The sequence below is a fragment of the Chelonus insularis genome, unplaced genomic scaffold (assembly GCF_013357705.1).
Source record: "Chelonus insularis isolate UGA/USDA-ARS -01 unplaced genomic scaffold, ASM1335770v1 contig_568_pilon, whole genome shotgun sequence".
NCBI lineage: Eukaryota > Metazoa > Arthropoda > Insecta > Hymenoptera > Braconidae > Chelonus > Chelonus insularis.
Genome location: NW_023276647.1, coordinates 549620 through 564232, shown reverse-complemented (window position 1 = coordinate 564232; position 14613 = coordinate 549620). Strand labels below are relative to the sequence as shown.

At 26.6% G+C, this 14613-nt stretch overlaps 3 protein-coding genes across 3 annotated transcripts; 1 reads left to right on the top strand and 2 right to left on the bottom strand.

The window, feature by feature from the left end:
• Nucleotides 1–102: 102 nt before the first annotated feature.
• On the top strand, nt 103–7751 carry LOC118070212 (prominin-like protein). The gene is made up of 11 exons (XM_035088668.1): nt 103–779; nt 1395–1662; nt 2179–2531; nt 2759–2880; nt 3434–3729; nt 3835–4756; nt 4877–5035; nt 5126–5247; nt 5407–5457; nt 5528–5692; nt 7190–7751. The coding sequence occupies exons 1-11, from the start codon at nt 467–469 to the stop codon at nt 7296–7298; spliced, it is 2880 nt and encodes a 959-aa protein (XP_034944559.1). The 5' UTR covers nt 103–466; the 3' UTR covers nt 7299–7751.
• A 1992-nt stretch (nt 7752–9743) lies between these two features.
• LOC118070213 (histone H2B-like) lies at nt 9744–10191 on the bottom strand. The gene has a single exon (XM_035088669.1). It carries the CDS (start codon nt 10163–10165, stop codon nt 9791–9793), a length of 375 nt encoding a protein of 124 aa, XP_034944560.1. The 5' UTR covers nt 10166–10191; the 3' UTR covers nt 9744–9790.
• Nucleotides 10192–11139: 948 nt separating this feature from the next.
• Fer3 (48 related 3) lies at nt 11140–13058 on the bottom strand. The gene is made up of 4 exons (XM_035088842.1): nt 12918–13058; nt 12659–12819; nt 11615–11774; nt 11140–11503 (listed from the first exon to the last, which is right to left on the bottom strand). Exons 1-4 carry the CDS (start codon nt 12963–12965, stop codon nt 11351–11353), a joined length of 522 nt encoding a protein of 173 aa, XP_034944733.1. The 5' UTR covers nt 12966–13058; the 3' UTR covers nt 11140–11350.
• Nucleotides 13059–14613: the final 1555 nt, after the last annotated feature.

Sequence of the window (14613 nt, the reverse complement as noted above, 5' to 3'; positions counted from 1 at the left end):
ATTATTTCTTAGTTGGTTCACAATTGAAAATAATTAATTTCCCGTATAAAATAATTATCTACATAATAATTTTTGATTAATAATAGCTTGAAATAACTTAAAATAATACATAATGAATATAAAAAACATAATAAGGTGAAATAAATAATTTCTCGTATAACCTCAAATTTTACTCTACCAGTGTTTTAACTATAGTAATGTCTATAAGAGCAAAAGAGACAGAACAAGTCTGTATTATTTGATAGGAGTAGGAAAATGGATAAATTTAGTTTGTAGTTGGTAAATTGTAAAGATGGTTCTGATGTCAATTGATCAAACATGGATTTAAAGAGCTGATCGTTAAAGAGCCAGTTCAACACAGCTCAACTGTGGGTGGTGATAGGGTTGTGTTACTTTGGAAATAGTTTGTTGTGCGTCTCGAGTCGTCTCGAGTGACGCGAGGCTAGTTCATTAGTCACTAGCCAAAATGATTTTCCCTTCTTGTGTTCGGTTGTTAATTTTTTGTGCGTGCATGTTATCAGTATTAGTGAGTTCCCAGTTATTAAATTCAAATCTAAGTAGTCAAGGATTAGCCACAAAAATGCGAGACATAAGTGAAGATCTTGATTACCAATTACAAAATATCATGGCCTCCCAGGCTGTAAACTTTACTACAGTGAATATGACTGGGTTACGTTATAATGCTAGCACTAAATTCAATCCTAAGGGAATGGGACAACTGTATAATGTGACCAACTTATTTATTGACGTTATTCAATCTAAACAGGCGTATCCAGATGGTAAATTTATTTAACCATTATTTTGGTTGTTACTGTACCATTTTGCTTTTTTTGTTTTCCTATCCATTTACTCACATTCACTCTATCTCGTTCTTTGTGAGTGTAGCTATTATCTTGATTGCATCCTGTTGGAATGAATTAAATAATTTTTAAACAAATAAAAACAATTAAATGAAAATTTTATTAACAAGATATTGATGAATTTTAGATTAAAGTTTATTTCTTTTTATGTAGAAAAATTAACATTCTGAAAGTTATATTCATATGATATCCACCACTAAACGATAAAATACGTTAGTTTAATGATTCATCAATTGAAGCACTTCATAACGGTTTATCATATTCTTGATTTACCACAAAAAAAGGAATTAAGTTTTATTTATGAAGGAAACAAGTACTCCTATTCCTAGAATGAAATTGAGTCGGATGATTGTTTTTCAAATGAAGATATGATAAATAAGATAAAGTCTGCATTGTTTTGAATAAGGCTTTATTTCACAGAAAAATTTGTCATGTTGCTAATTACATTTATTATACCCTTCTATCTATTTGTATCAACTAGAAATATCTTATAGTTAATTTTTCATTTATAGAGTAAAAATCATTATTCAACAGGTTTAATCACATTAAATAACGGAGAGTTGAAGTTTGCTGACCCAGCAAAAGAATGGAAAATCATAGTCACTCACTATGGTGCATTAGCTGGTTTAGCTGCCACGGGTCTAATTATTGCTGCCATTTTTCCATGTATTGGCTTATTTTTCTGTTGCTGTCGATGTGCTGGGCATTGTGGTGCAAGGAGCCAACCGTTTGACAAAAAACATGACCATTGTCGGAAAGTTATACTTAGTATTCTTCTGATTGGAGTTGCGACTATTATATTGTAAATATTTTTTGCATAAGTTACAATTAATAGATCTATTATTATAACAGTTAGCAATATTTGATATGTTTATGTCAATAATTTTGTAAATACAAAAGATGAAAACAAACAATGGGTCAGTTCAATAGTAAAAACATTGCTGACACTTAATATGCTAATATCTATATGAAAAATAATTACAATTTTCAATTACTAAAAAAGATTAATTTTGATGTTTGTAACAATATTTTATAAAGTTATTAGATTCTTCTGCCAATTATTAAGTACAATTTTCAGTTTCTTTGATGCACATATATATTATCTCAATGAAATAGCTATGAATAAAAATATACAATGTTTCAATTATTAGATTAATCCATAGATAGATATCATTAATTAGCTACAAAAATGTGCAATTTTTTATAATTAAAATCTACATATAATTATCACTCGAGCATTGTTTTTGTATGTAGAATCTATATACTTCTATCAACACAATGTATTCGTTTAATAATTTTTGTATTTTTTTTTTTGTAGATTTGGTGTTGTTTGTGCATTCGTAACAAATGAACACATGCAACAGGGTACTGAAAATTTGCCATCAAATGCTAAAATTAGTTTAAAAGATGTAGAACTCTATTTGACTACGACCAAAGAACAAATAAATCGTCTTCTTATAACAAATTATAATGAACTGGAGATTACGTTGAACAATATTCTTCAAGCAAGTGGACGAATCGTTACTGAAGAGCTTGCTGTGTATTCTCACGCTGTATCATTAACAAATTTGAATGACATTGTTTCTGGTTTAGATACTATTAGACAAGACCTAAAAATGATCGATAAAATAACGCGCGATTTAAGGACAAATGCAAGTCAGTTAGATATAGGTGAGTACTAGAAGTTTTCTTATTGATAACAATTTTTATCTTTAAATATCTTGTTTCAGTATTTTTCTTTGTGAAAAAATTCTTTGGTCTTATCTTTGAGCAATTAATATTTTATTGTATACGTATGGCGCTATTAAACAATATATTGCCGACAAAGAAAAATTATTTATCACTTTATAATAAAATTCTATTATTTTTTAAATAAAAGTATTTTTATGTAATTTCAGTTGTTCGAGGTGTTAAAAAAGATTTACTGCATACTTTGTCAGCTTGTAAAAGTCACGAATGTCAACAGGTTCTTCACGATTATAAAATTAATCAAATGTCAGTACAAATCGAATTTGATAAGGTAAATATTTTGAATAGCTATTAACTTATCGCTTGATAAATCAGTGTGTCATCTTAATGAAATAATTCAATACTGCAATTAACATCATTTATTTAATACTGTGAAGTATTTAATTAATATATTCCATAAATTTAAGCTAATTTGAATCATATATATTTTTTTAATATATAACAATACTAATAAATAATATACTAATCTGTATATTATTATTTTGAATAAACGAGCAGTACTTGGATCAATATTTTCCAAAGGTTGGTAAAGTCACTTAACATTATTAGTGGCAAAGAAATAAATTATCCTTGTAATACCTATCCCTTTAACAAATTTATGAATACCTTTTTTAATCAAGTTTTACATGCTTCACCTTTTATACTGGCTTAAGCTTAAACCATCTTTGTCATTTGATTTATTATAAGAATGTTTTTTTTTCTGTATGGAATAAAAAACAATTATTACAATTCAAATAGATGATATAAAAAGATGAAAGCTCATTCTTTTTATCTTTTCAATTTTACTTTCAATAAGATTATACAATAATATTTTTTTTTAATAGCTTCCGAATGTCTCTTCAGCTCTACGAAATATAACATTATTAATGGATGAAAATATTGTATTAGAAGTGAGCCAAGGTAAAGAATCATTTTTAAGAATTCAACGAGACATTCAACATGCAGTCAACAGGACGATTCCATTAGTTAGTGCAAGTATCAGAAATGCTGGTTCATCGTTAGCAAATATTTCAAAAAATATCACTTCACTCATTGATCGGATAAATAAAGATATAAATAAAGTATATATACCACATTTGAAGATTGCTCAAATTCATATCGAAAAATATTCCATTTACAGGTAATTTAAATTTTTTAATTAAAGTGACCTGGATTTTTTCATGCTCTACAAAAATAAATCTAGTTTTAGAGTAATATAATAATTATTTTGAATGTTCAATTAAAGGTACTATTTCGGTCTTGGAATTTCTGGTGTTCTCTTAACAGTTTTGATGTGCTTGACATTTGGATTATTATGTGGTATTTGCGGAAAACGACCTGACGGCTATGGTGATGATTGTTGTAATAAAGGTTCCGGTGCACGCTTTCTTATGATGGCAGTATGGATAATTTTCCTATTGACAAGTGTTTTACTAGTCATCACAGCGGCGCATATGGTCACAGGCGTCATTACTCATCGTGGAATTTGTGAGCCTTTGAAGAATCCCAACGACAATCGTTTATTCCAATTAGTGGATGACTTTGTTCAAATTAAACATCTTCTTTATCCAAGAAATCCAAAAGCTGATATTAATATGAGCTGGATATTGAATAAATGTCATGCTAATAAAACCATATATGAGGTTTTGAAACTTGAAAACGTGATAAAATTAGAATCACTACGTGATTATATTGAAGATTATGCAATTAGTAGTACCATTGACCGACTTAAAGATATGATTAATCTTTCACCTGGAATTGTGATTCTCACGGAAAGTGCCACCTCTAAACTCAATGATTTAGCTCAAAGTGGATTAAGTGATATTAAATTTTATCAATATGCAGAACTTTTAAAAGATAATATAACTAATATTAATTTAGAACATCTTGGAACAAAATTAAGAGAAGTTGCAAATCATTTATCCTATGAACAAGCAGACGTTCGAGAAAGTTTGATCAAAAATGCTCATGATTTGATGCATTACCATAATGATTTGGTCACTCCAATGGCTATGTTAAGCGAAAAACTCAGCGTAAACGCACTTACTCTTGAAGAACATATCAAATTTAATCATGGGTCTATGTCAGAAGCAATTCATAGTTTAGTTAATGAAGTTATTGCTGCTCAAGTATTTCTTAATAAAGATGGACCGAAATATGTTCAAGTGGTAGGTATTCCATAGTTTACTTGAAAAAGCAACAAGTAATTGAATACATTAAATTTTATTTAAATAAGTTAACCATAAATCGGTATTTTAAATATATATTTAAATTATATTTTTTTACAGCTTGCTACCAAGTTTAGTGAAGCATTCCTTCAACAAGTAAATGACTTTTTAGAGCATTTAATAAACACTGCCAGAAATGATATCGGTAAATGTGGACCGGTTTCTAATGCCTACAACGCTACTATAGTTGCTGGATGTAATAAAGTCCTTGATCCTTTCGTAAGTTATTAAAAATTAATTTTTTAGAATAATTAATAATAGTACATTTTTCTAACAAATATACTTCATAATATTTGCAATTTATTATAGAATGGATTTTGGATTAGCGTTGGTTGGTGTCTAATCTTATTCATTCCAACAATAATATTATGTGTTAAGTTAAGCGCTCTTTACCAAAAATCGGATCCTTATCCTGGACCTCTTGTTGAATCGTAAGTTAAAAAAAAATTTGAATAATATCCTAAACAACCAACCTTTTCAAATTTGATCTTTATTAATTTTGATATCTTATTCATAAAGATAATTAGGAGTAGTAATTTGGTTTTTAATATTTTCAGTCATGAATATTAATTATATAAAATATATTACAGTGAATACTTATATGATGCATATGCTGAAAGAGATAATATGCCACTTGCTCAGTAAGTGTCTTTTGAATAATTTTATATAAAGATTCATCTACAATTTTATATTTACTTTATGAATTTACAGTATCCATGAGAAAAAACGGGGTAATCATAGCAGACACCATCCGCAATTGTATGTGGAAAGTTATGATGGTCCTGCTGCAGGCGGCTACAGTGGACGAGAGAGAACTGTAGACGCTCATCAAGGAACGTCACATCATTTTCCACGGAATGCTGATTTCACCCCTAAGTAAGTTTATTCTACGTATTTATAGAAATTTGTATATAGGTAGGGAAAATAATGTCAATTATAATTACGGTATTTTATCGTAACTATAACAAAACAGCATATTGTTTCTCAGAGTAAAGATGGAATTTGTTGACTTCTATAATTGTCAAACTTTCTACGAGACACGATTTCTCAATTTGTCTTGAAGTCTTAACATTGTATGAAATACTATAAATTTCAAATTTTTCATAAACATTTTTATACTTATTATCAGAGCTAAAAAATCTTTAACTTTTTAAAAGCTCCTAAGTATTTTTTTTATAATAACGTATATTCTCTTCTATTTGGAGAACTGTGAACTATAAAAAAATTATCTAGATTCAGAATAAGATTTAGTTTTTAATAAGTTAAATTTATTCTTCACTATTTAAAAATGTTTGTTGTTGAAGTAAGTTTAATAATGAAGCTAGATCATTTTTTTATTGTTCAAAGACATTTTATAGACTTATTTACAAATGTATGATATTTACATAAACAAAATACGGTGTTCATATATACTGTGTTGATGACGAATAATTTTCATTCAAAATCAATAAGATTTAAAAAATTTATTTTGGTCTTTTAAGGTACAAAATCTTAAAAAGTTACCCAATTATTGACACTTATTATGTTATCATGATTATTTTTCATTAACAGTGTCAATATATAGTGATATTAATGATAAGTAATGTTCAAAAGACTTTGTTTTATGTTTGGATCTGATACATTTTATATTGCGTGAATGAATATCAAGTACTAATACGCGAATAAGTGCTGTGGATAAAAAATTTCAAGAGTAATAATTAATAGTTGTAATTATATTATTTACAGCTGTTTTTGTAATGATAATTCATTGATAGCAATCAATTGATACAGTTTGTTTTTTATGAAAAATTTATTATAAACTTTTTGTAATAAATTGATATGTAACGTGTATTGATATTTATAATGAATAAAAATTTTATTAACATTTATAATTCATGGATGGATAACTGTATTTATTTTTATAAATCAAATTTATTATTATTTGCATTTTTAAGTAAAAAATCACAGAATCCAACATGATTATGATCCAATGATTATACAATATTTTTTTTTTTATTTCTAATCCTAACAATAGGATTGACAATATGACATAGAATGCTAAATTTTTGATAGAAACCAGAACATACCTTGTCAATAAAAGGGTGAATTTTATAATTTTATTATTTATACAGACCTTATTTTATTGAATTTTGTTCTTTATCTTATTCGTTTTCTTGTTTCTCTAATATTAATTTTTTAATAATTTTTGATTGAATGAGATGTTTTAAGTTCCTGATTGAATGTCAATAGAAAAATGATCGAGTTTATCGATCATTAATTAATTAAGTTTTTGAATATTACTTGTTTCATTTATGTCATATTTTTTTAATCCATGAATCTTCCATGTATGTATTTAAAAGCAAACAAATTATTGTAATATATTGTTAATTACAGAAATTGGGATTTTCCGAGTGATGGACCACCGAAATACCAACCACCACCAGGAGCACCACCTCTGAGTACTGAATACGAACGTCCACCTCCGTACTATTACCCAGGATAATTTTACTGTATAAATTTTCGACTTTTCAAATTTACTCTCTATATATAGTATAAATTTTGGAATTTTTTTTGTTTGTTTTATAACATTTAATCTGCATACGACTGTTATTAAATTTCATAGATAAAAATACTTTTTGTGATAACCTTTTACAATTTCAGTTCTATATGATGATTTTTGTAGCAATATTAATATAAAATATCTTTATTGTTGAATAAGAATGATCATGATTTAAAATCATGACTATTTATACCTATGGATTGCTTTAATCATATTAAAAGTATGTATAACATTAATTACTAATTTGAAAGTTATATGAATTTGTAAAGGGTCGAATAAATTGATAAGAATGAGAAAAAAAAGACAAAAAAGAAGAAAAAAAAGGAATGTGGCATGTGTATTTAGCTTAAGACTGAATATAAATAAAAAAAACGGTAATACTCGTTTCAAAAATAATTTTTTTTAAATTATATTATGTAGCATTTTTATCATTTATGAAAGTGAAATATTTTACGAGTTTATCAATAAATTTTTCGTCTTTCGACAGATTCATGTTGTTATTGAAAGTGAAGCAGTACAATAAAAGTAAAAAGAAAGCATTTGAAATCTTGAATGTGATTTAAACAAATAAATTTTTCTAAGAATACCGTGGTGTCAATCTAATTTTCAAATCTAAACGAAGCCATATTGATTTGAATTAGCATTATACATCAATATAATGGAAATACATAGAATATCAATAGAATTATAAATGAATTATTATAGTTAGTTTAAATAAAAGAAAATATATAGATTGTTCTGAAAATCAGTCTCTAATCCATAGAGATAAATATTTCTTTCTAATACAAATATATACATGTAAGAATGCGGATAATAATTATAATAATATTGTTGAATGGTTATCTTAAGCTTGATAAAATATTAATTAGATTAATGTTATCATGAAAAATTCAATAGTTATTAACTAGAGATGCTAACATTTTCAACAGTAGTAGAATAATAATTTATCGAAAATGCTACTATAAAATAATTGATTGTCGTAAATACACATTTATGTGAAAAACTGTTGTACAATCGAACACAAATTTTATTGATAATATTTTTAGTTTTAGTTTATACATTTAAAAATGTTTACATCTTGCGGAGAATGTATTGCATGCATACAATATCTATTCTGCCATAAAAAAAAAATTTTGTATTAATTTATTTAAATAATGTTTTTGAATTATATAAAGAGAAAATAAACCGAGTGTTCTTTTGAAAACATTAATAAAAATTCAACAAAAAACCAATGAATAATCATGACAATTATATATTAAGATGATATTATTATTTTTTATTTTTTATTAATTTAATATATATATATAAATATATGGATACATAACTCTGTGTATGTATATGTCCATGAGCGTCATTAATTCTCTCAAAAAAAAAAAGTATTTAGATGATAGTATTTTGCAAGTATCACAATAAAAAGTAATTAAATAGAATGTATTATACTAATGCGAATAGTTAGTTATTACATTTAAAGAATAGAAAAAATATAATTGGAAATTTTTTAAATTTTAATAATGAATCTTCTTTGAATAATCTTTCAACTATAAGATATATACTATGCACTTTAAACATTCAATTTGTCGTCATGTACGTTTATGTAAAGAGAGTTTTGATTAATAGAATCAAATGCTATCATATATGATGCAATATTCGTTAAAAATAAGCATAATAATACCTAAATAGATGGATTATTATTATATATAATTTTTTTCAAAGATTCAATAGTTCTAAAAACATAATAAAGTTGATAGTTCTTGACATAATCGATCATATAAATCGATTAACGTTACAACTGAAAGAAAACATTCTTCTGTGTCACTGCATGTTATGGTTTTACCCAAATTTATTTTATGTAAAGCATTTTATAATTTTTAAACATTTCCAATTATTTTCATGCATTTAAGGAGAAATGAAAGTACTGTCAAAAGTTAAATTTAAAATTCAATATGAATTTCAATAACAGCTCTACTTTTATTTGTCCTTATATGTAAGATAGAAGTAAATAAACAATAGAACAAAACATAAAATTATCAAACCTTGATATAGCATTTCTTTCAAATTCAGAGTCAATATATGCTTGTGTAAAATATTTTTTTAATGGTGAATTCTTGTAAATAAATGTTCATTGAAATAACTGTACATACATTACCAATGATTATTGAACCCTGGTAGTAACTACTAAATGGTATTTATCGTTGATGAAATTATTTACCTCAATGGACATCGTCATGTGAGACAAATGAATACAAAAATAATAGCAATTGACCCGATGATAATGTCAGAGATATGAAAAATAAAATGCGTACATAGAAATAGTTTGAAATTTATTTTCTCTTTACTATATAATTATCTATAATTAGAAAACCGTTAGAGTAGACTTCGTTTGAAAAATTTTGTGGTCCTGAAAAGGACCGTTTTTGAAGGCTCAAATAATGAATTTACTTGGAGCTGGTGTATTTAGTGACAGCTTTGGTGCCTTCACTTACAGCATGTTTAGCGAGTTCACCAGGCAACAAAAGACGAACAGCAGTTTGGATTTCCCGAGATGTAATGGTTGATCGTTTATTGTAATGAGCGAGTCTTGATGATTCAGCAGCAATTCGTTCAAAAATGTCGTTCACAAAGCTGTTCATGATACTCATTGCTTTACTTGAAATTCCAGTGTCTGGATGAACTTGTTTCAACACTTTGTAGATATAAATAGCGTAACTTTCCTTCCTTTTACGCTTCTTCTTCGTTTTATCGGATTTGGAGATATTCTTCTGGGCTTTCCCGCTTTTCTTCACAGCTTTACCACTTGGTTTGGGAGGCATGATGCAGCACGTACTCGTTTAACAGCGAATCGAGAACTATGCCGTCAACTGACTTCTCAAGCGTATTTATTTACTCTGAACGTAGGCGAGAGTAGGGAATCAAGAGTTGGGATTGGTTCGGAGGTACATCGTGTTAGACGCCAGATGTTTTTTGTTAGTACTTCAACATGTATTTTGATTGGCTCGGAGATAAACTCGAAAAATAACGACTAGCATTACTTAGAATGTTGATACATTTTGGAAAAATTAATTATTTCAAATTGAATTTTAATTCCATATTAGCTATATGCATACTAATGCTAATAATCATCTATTCGCAGTTGCTACTGATTCAAAGTGTTGTCTGACCTGACATTCAAGTCCTCTTACCAGGAATAAAACCATATAAAGCACTTGAAGAACACGTTTAAAGTTAAACTTTTCATTTATCGACCTTTATCATAAACTAATTGCACATTATATTACAATTCCATGGTAAATTTAGATTATTGAAAATTTTATTTCATGGTTATAAAACTATCTATAACATATTCTATTTCTTAATTCTTGACTATGAATTTAGAGGAAATATTTTGATATAAATTATTACACGAATAGTACGAAGATAAATTTATTTATTATAATATACTAGTGTAGTTATTAAACTATTTGGATATCAGTTTCGTTACATACTTCCAAAATATTCCTTTTCAAAAAGAATGACGAGGTTATGAAAGATTTTTCATAATACATAAAATCTTTTTGACAATCATAAATTTTTATCCAACGATTTAATAATAAAAAATTATTGCAACTGGAGTTTAAGAATTTTTTTCTTAATTTGATTATCAAATTATTTGGAAATAAATATTGGAAATAGTACCAACTTACTAGTAATTTACTTGAAAAAATTCAATAAAACTTCATGAATTTAAATTACATTTTTATTATTTATTTTAACATTATTTTTAAAAAATAAAAACGAATTACACCATAATACTGATTACTCACAATGCATTAAAATATTTAATTATAACAACATAAAAGAAAACAAGGACATTTACACATGTACATAATTAAATTAAAAATATAACTACTATTCTATTATTGTCTGCTTTAAAATGCATTTGGAAGACTTGATTTGATTTTATCTTATATTTTTGATATATTTTAAAGAATATTTTTTAAATAAACAGCGGGCAGTCTTTAGTTCGGTAAATAATATTCACGTGGAATGTATTCAGTTTTTGTGGTAGCTGGTTCAATTCCTAACAGTTCACCCATGAAAGCAATGTAAGTAATGGCTAATCTTAGCGTTTCAATTCTTGAAAGTCTCTTCTCATATGCAAATGTAGGAACCTGAAATCAAAAACAAGATATTAACAAAAATCCATGGATTTACTTTGTAAGTATGACTGAATTTTAATTTATAATTAAGAAAAATATCTTTGAAATAAAAAATTTCGATACCTTTTTACGTAATTTATCAAATGCTTCATTCAGGTTAAACATCCTTCGTCTTTCTCGGATATTAGCAGCTCTTCTTTGTGATACTGATGCTACTCTTCTTCGTGGTTTTTTTGTTGTCGAGGAGGGCTGGTTGGGGATTCGCGTGTTCGAAGTGTATCGACTATAACAAAGTATTTTTACATTAATAAATATTCTAATACATATCACTTAATGTACATTAAAATAATTACTAATGACTCTGAGGAATCTTAATAGACCCAAAAGTAAATTACAAAATATCAACATTTTTATTTTTACAGAAACGTAACCGTTAAAGCACTTGGTTAAAGATGATGAATCTAGTTTGCTCTTTCGAACTGATATGCAAAAGATTAGTCAACCTAGCAATAGAAACCGTCAACAATATATTGGTATCTATTCTTACGATCAGTACCTTGAAACTTGTTTATATTTTAACTTTCGGGACTTGCACATTCTTTCAGAAATGAACACAATTTATTCAGCCTCAGATATGTCTAATTAACTAGATAGCAGACTAGTGACTGTCCTTTTGTTGAAATGCTCTTAATGGTAATATATCTGCATCAGAATGACCCAAAACCTAGCAATGATTCAAACAATTTTGATGATTGGTCATTTGCAGAAGTTGTGAATGATAGAAAATAAATTTTACAAGTTAGAATTAACCGCGAATAAAATGATAAGAATTATTAATAATCCTTATCTTATTTCATTCCATTAAAAACTATGATATAAATTTGTTTCCATCAATATTAGTTTATCTTATTCTTATTCATAGATACATTACCACTTTATTCAGCACACTTCTAAGTTATAAAATAAACTAGTTTTATTAAGAAATAATTTGATATTCTAAACGATTTTTTTTCTTTTTCGTTTTTTATAATTATTATCAATCTGAGTTTAATAATTATGTTAATGAGTGTATTAGGAAATATAATTGTAAATTAAGACATCATTATAGGGATAGATATAGTTGTTATTATGACACATAAAATAGATATAAATGATTTATATGTTAACCTTTGATGGAGAAGTGCACATGGTTGTCGGTAAAATCCATTAACGTGATCGTTAACATGAGAATGAGAAGGAGGTGGTGTTTGATAAAGAACTGAACTATCCCACATTGGATAAGACGCCATTTCACTTCCTACGTACTGTGACATCTCGCTTGATATAATCTACCACAATTTTTAATTTTATTAATATATTATTATCATTATTATTAATTCATTTTTATTGATTAGTTAAATTGATTTTCAGACGATTTTTTACTCACTGGTGCTTGATTTCCGTTTATTTCCCACAACGATTCGGTGTAGCTCATATCCTAAGTCAATCAACTATATTTTTAATTTTCTTTTTTAAATTACTTCTTATGTTATATATTACAACACTTTTTATTCAATTTTTTAAAATGAAAAAGCACCAAGTTTCACACCACTCTTAGAAATTATTTTTTTTAAAAATAAAATAAAAAAAATGAACTATTTTTATTTAAATCGCGACCAAAAATGATGTAGTTTTTGAAATAACTCACGTAAAATTTGATTTAAAATTCGTTAATTGTTCTTCAGGATGTTGTGTTTTCAAGTGGAGTACTAGAGATTACTGATAAGAGAAGTAAAAACATGATGAAATTTTAGATACATAAAACCACGCCTCTACACCCTCAAATTTGTCCAATCAAATCCATATCTTGCACCAGAAAATTTCTCATTGGTTGTTGGTGAGATAAGGGTGGAAACAACCCCTCACTCGTTCCACGAATTATGTATCAGGATTTTTGTTTTTCGTAATTGAATTAAATAATATCACACGAAGAAACAAATAAATTTCTGAAACTATTGTATGTAAATTTTTCTCAAAAGTTATTGTTGTTTTATTTTTATAACAATAATCTTTAGCAATTATTTTTCTTCTTTATATTTATTAATATAAATACAGTATGCAAGTTTAATATAAATAAAAAATTTATTTCAACATCTAATGATAGCAACTGCATTTTATTTATTTTTTTGGAGTAAACTTCCAACTTCATAAGATATCTTTTTGATTAACAAGCTACTCAGTGCTATGATAAAATTGACATTTTTATTCAACAAAAAAAATTACAAGTTTCAGATTATTTGATGATATGTTTTGAGCTTACTCAAAAGTGTAGGTGTTCCAATGTAATTTCATGTTATAAAATTTTTCTGTCATGATACTAAATGGATATCTACTAATGCTATCATAATAACAATACAAGTATCGATAGAATATTATTAACAAGTATATTCCTATTTCATAAAAATTTCTAAATGCTCAAAGATAAGTAGATCATAATTAATATTACTCCATAAAAAATAAATTATCAAGAAACAGAAATAATTCCAAGTAGATTAAATTGTGCTCTTTTTGGAGTAATTTTTTACTCCAAGTTAGACCATTTAGCCACACCTTCAACTTGTCTTTACTTTAACTACAACATGAGCATAGTTTTCACCAAAAATTTCTCAGATATGTTTTAAAATTATGAATATGTACCATTTTTAGAAAGTGATTATGTGATTATTTGAGTAAAAGTGATTATTCAAGCTTACATCAAGCTTACAATTTTAAATTTGTGAAATGTTTTTAGGGTTCTGATGCTTATTTAAAAATAATTCAATAAAAATATATTTTTCATGTTACTTTAATACTAGAATATCTAAAATTGAAATTCAAAAACATGATTGAGACATGTGTATTCTGCAGAACAAGTCTCTAAACTTTTATTAAAGATTTAATAAAACATATAATTATGGTTTAATAGAACTTTGAAAATGATGCATTTGATCGAGAGAAGATAGTAGGGAAGATGACTCAAACCATATTGTTACTGAAAAGTCATTCAACCACATCATATTCAGTAGTTAAAATAGCGGTATGAAATGATATGGTATTCTATACAACATAATACAAATGGTAAAGGGAAAAATATGCTATGACGG

Coding starts and splice junctions, on each gene's coding strand:
- LOC118070212 (XM_035088668.1), top strand. CDS start 467: ATGATTTTCCCTTCTTGTGTTCGGTTGTTAATTTTTTGTGCGTGCATG. Junction 2,881..3,433: donor TACAAATCGAATTTGATAAG/GTAAATATTTTG, acceptor TTTTTTTAATAG/CTTCCGAATGTCTCTTCAGC. Junction 5,248..5,406: donor CCTGGACCTCTTGTTGAATC/GTAAGTTAAAAA, acceptor AATATATTACAG/TGAATACTTATATGATGCAT.
- LOC118070213 (XM_035088669.1), bottom strand. CDS start 10,165: ATGCCTCCCAAACCAAGTGGTAAAGCTGTGAAGAAAAGCGGGAAAGCC.
- Fer3 (XM_035088842.1), bottom strand. CDS start 12,965: ATGAGCTACACCGAATCGTTGTGGGAAATAAACGGAAATCAAGCACCA. Junction 12,820..12,917: donor TAAACGGAAATCAAGCACCA/GTGAGTAAAAAA, acceptor AAATTGTGGTAG/ATTATATCAAGCGAGATGTC. Junction 11,504..11,614: donor TTGATAAATTACGTAAAAAG/GTATCGAAATTT, acceptor TTTTGATTTCAG/GTTCCTACATTTGCATATGA.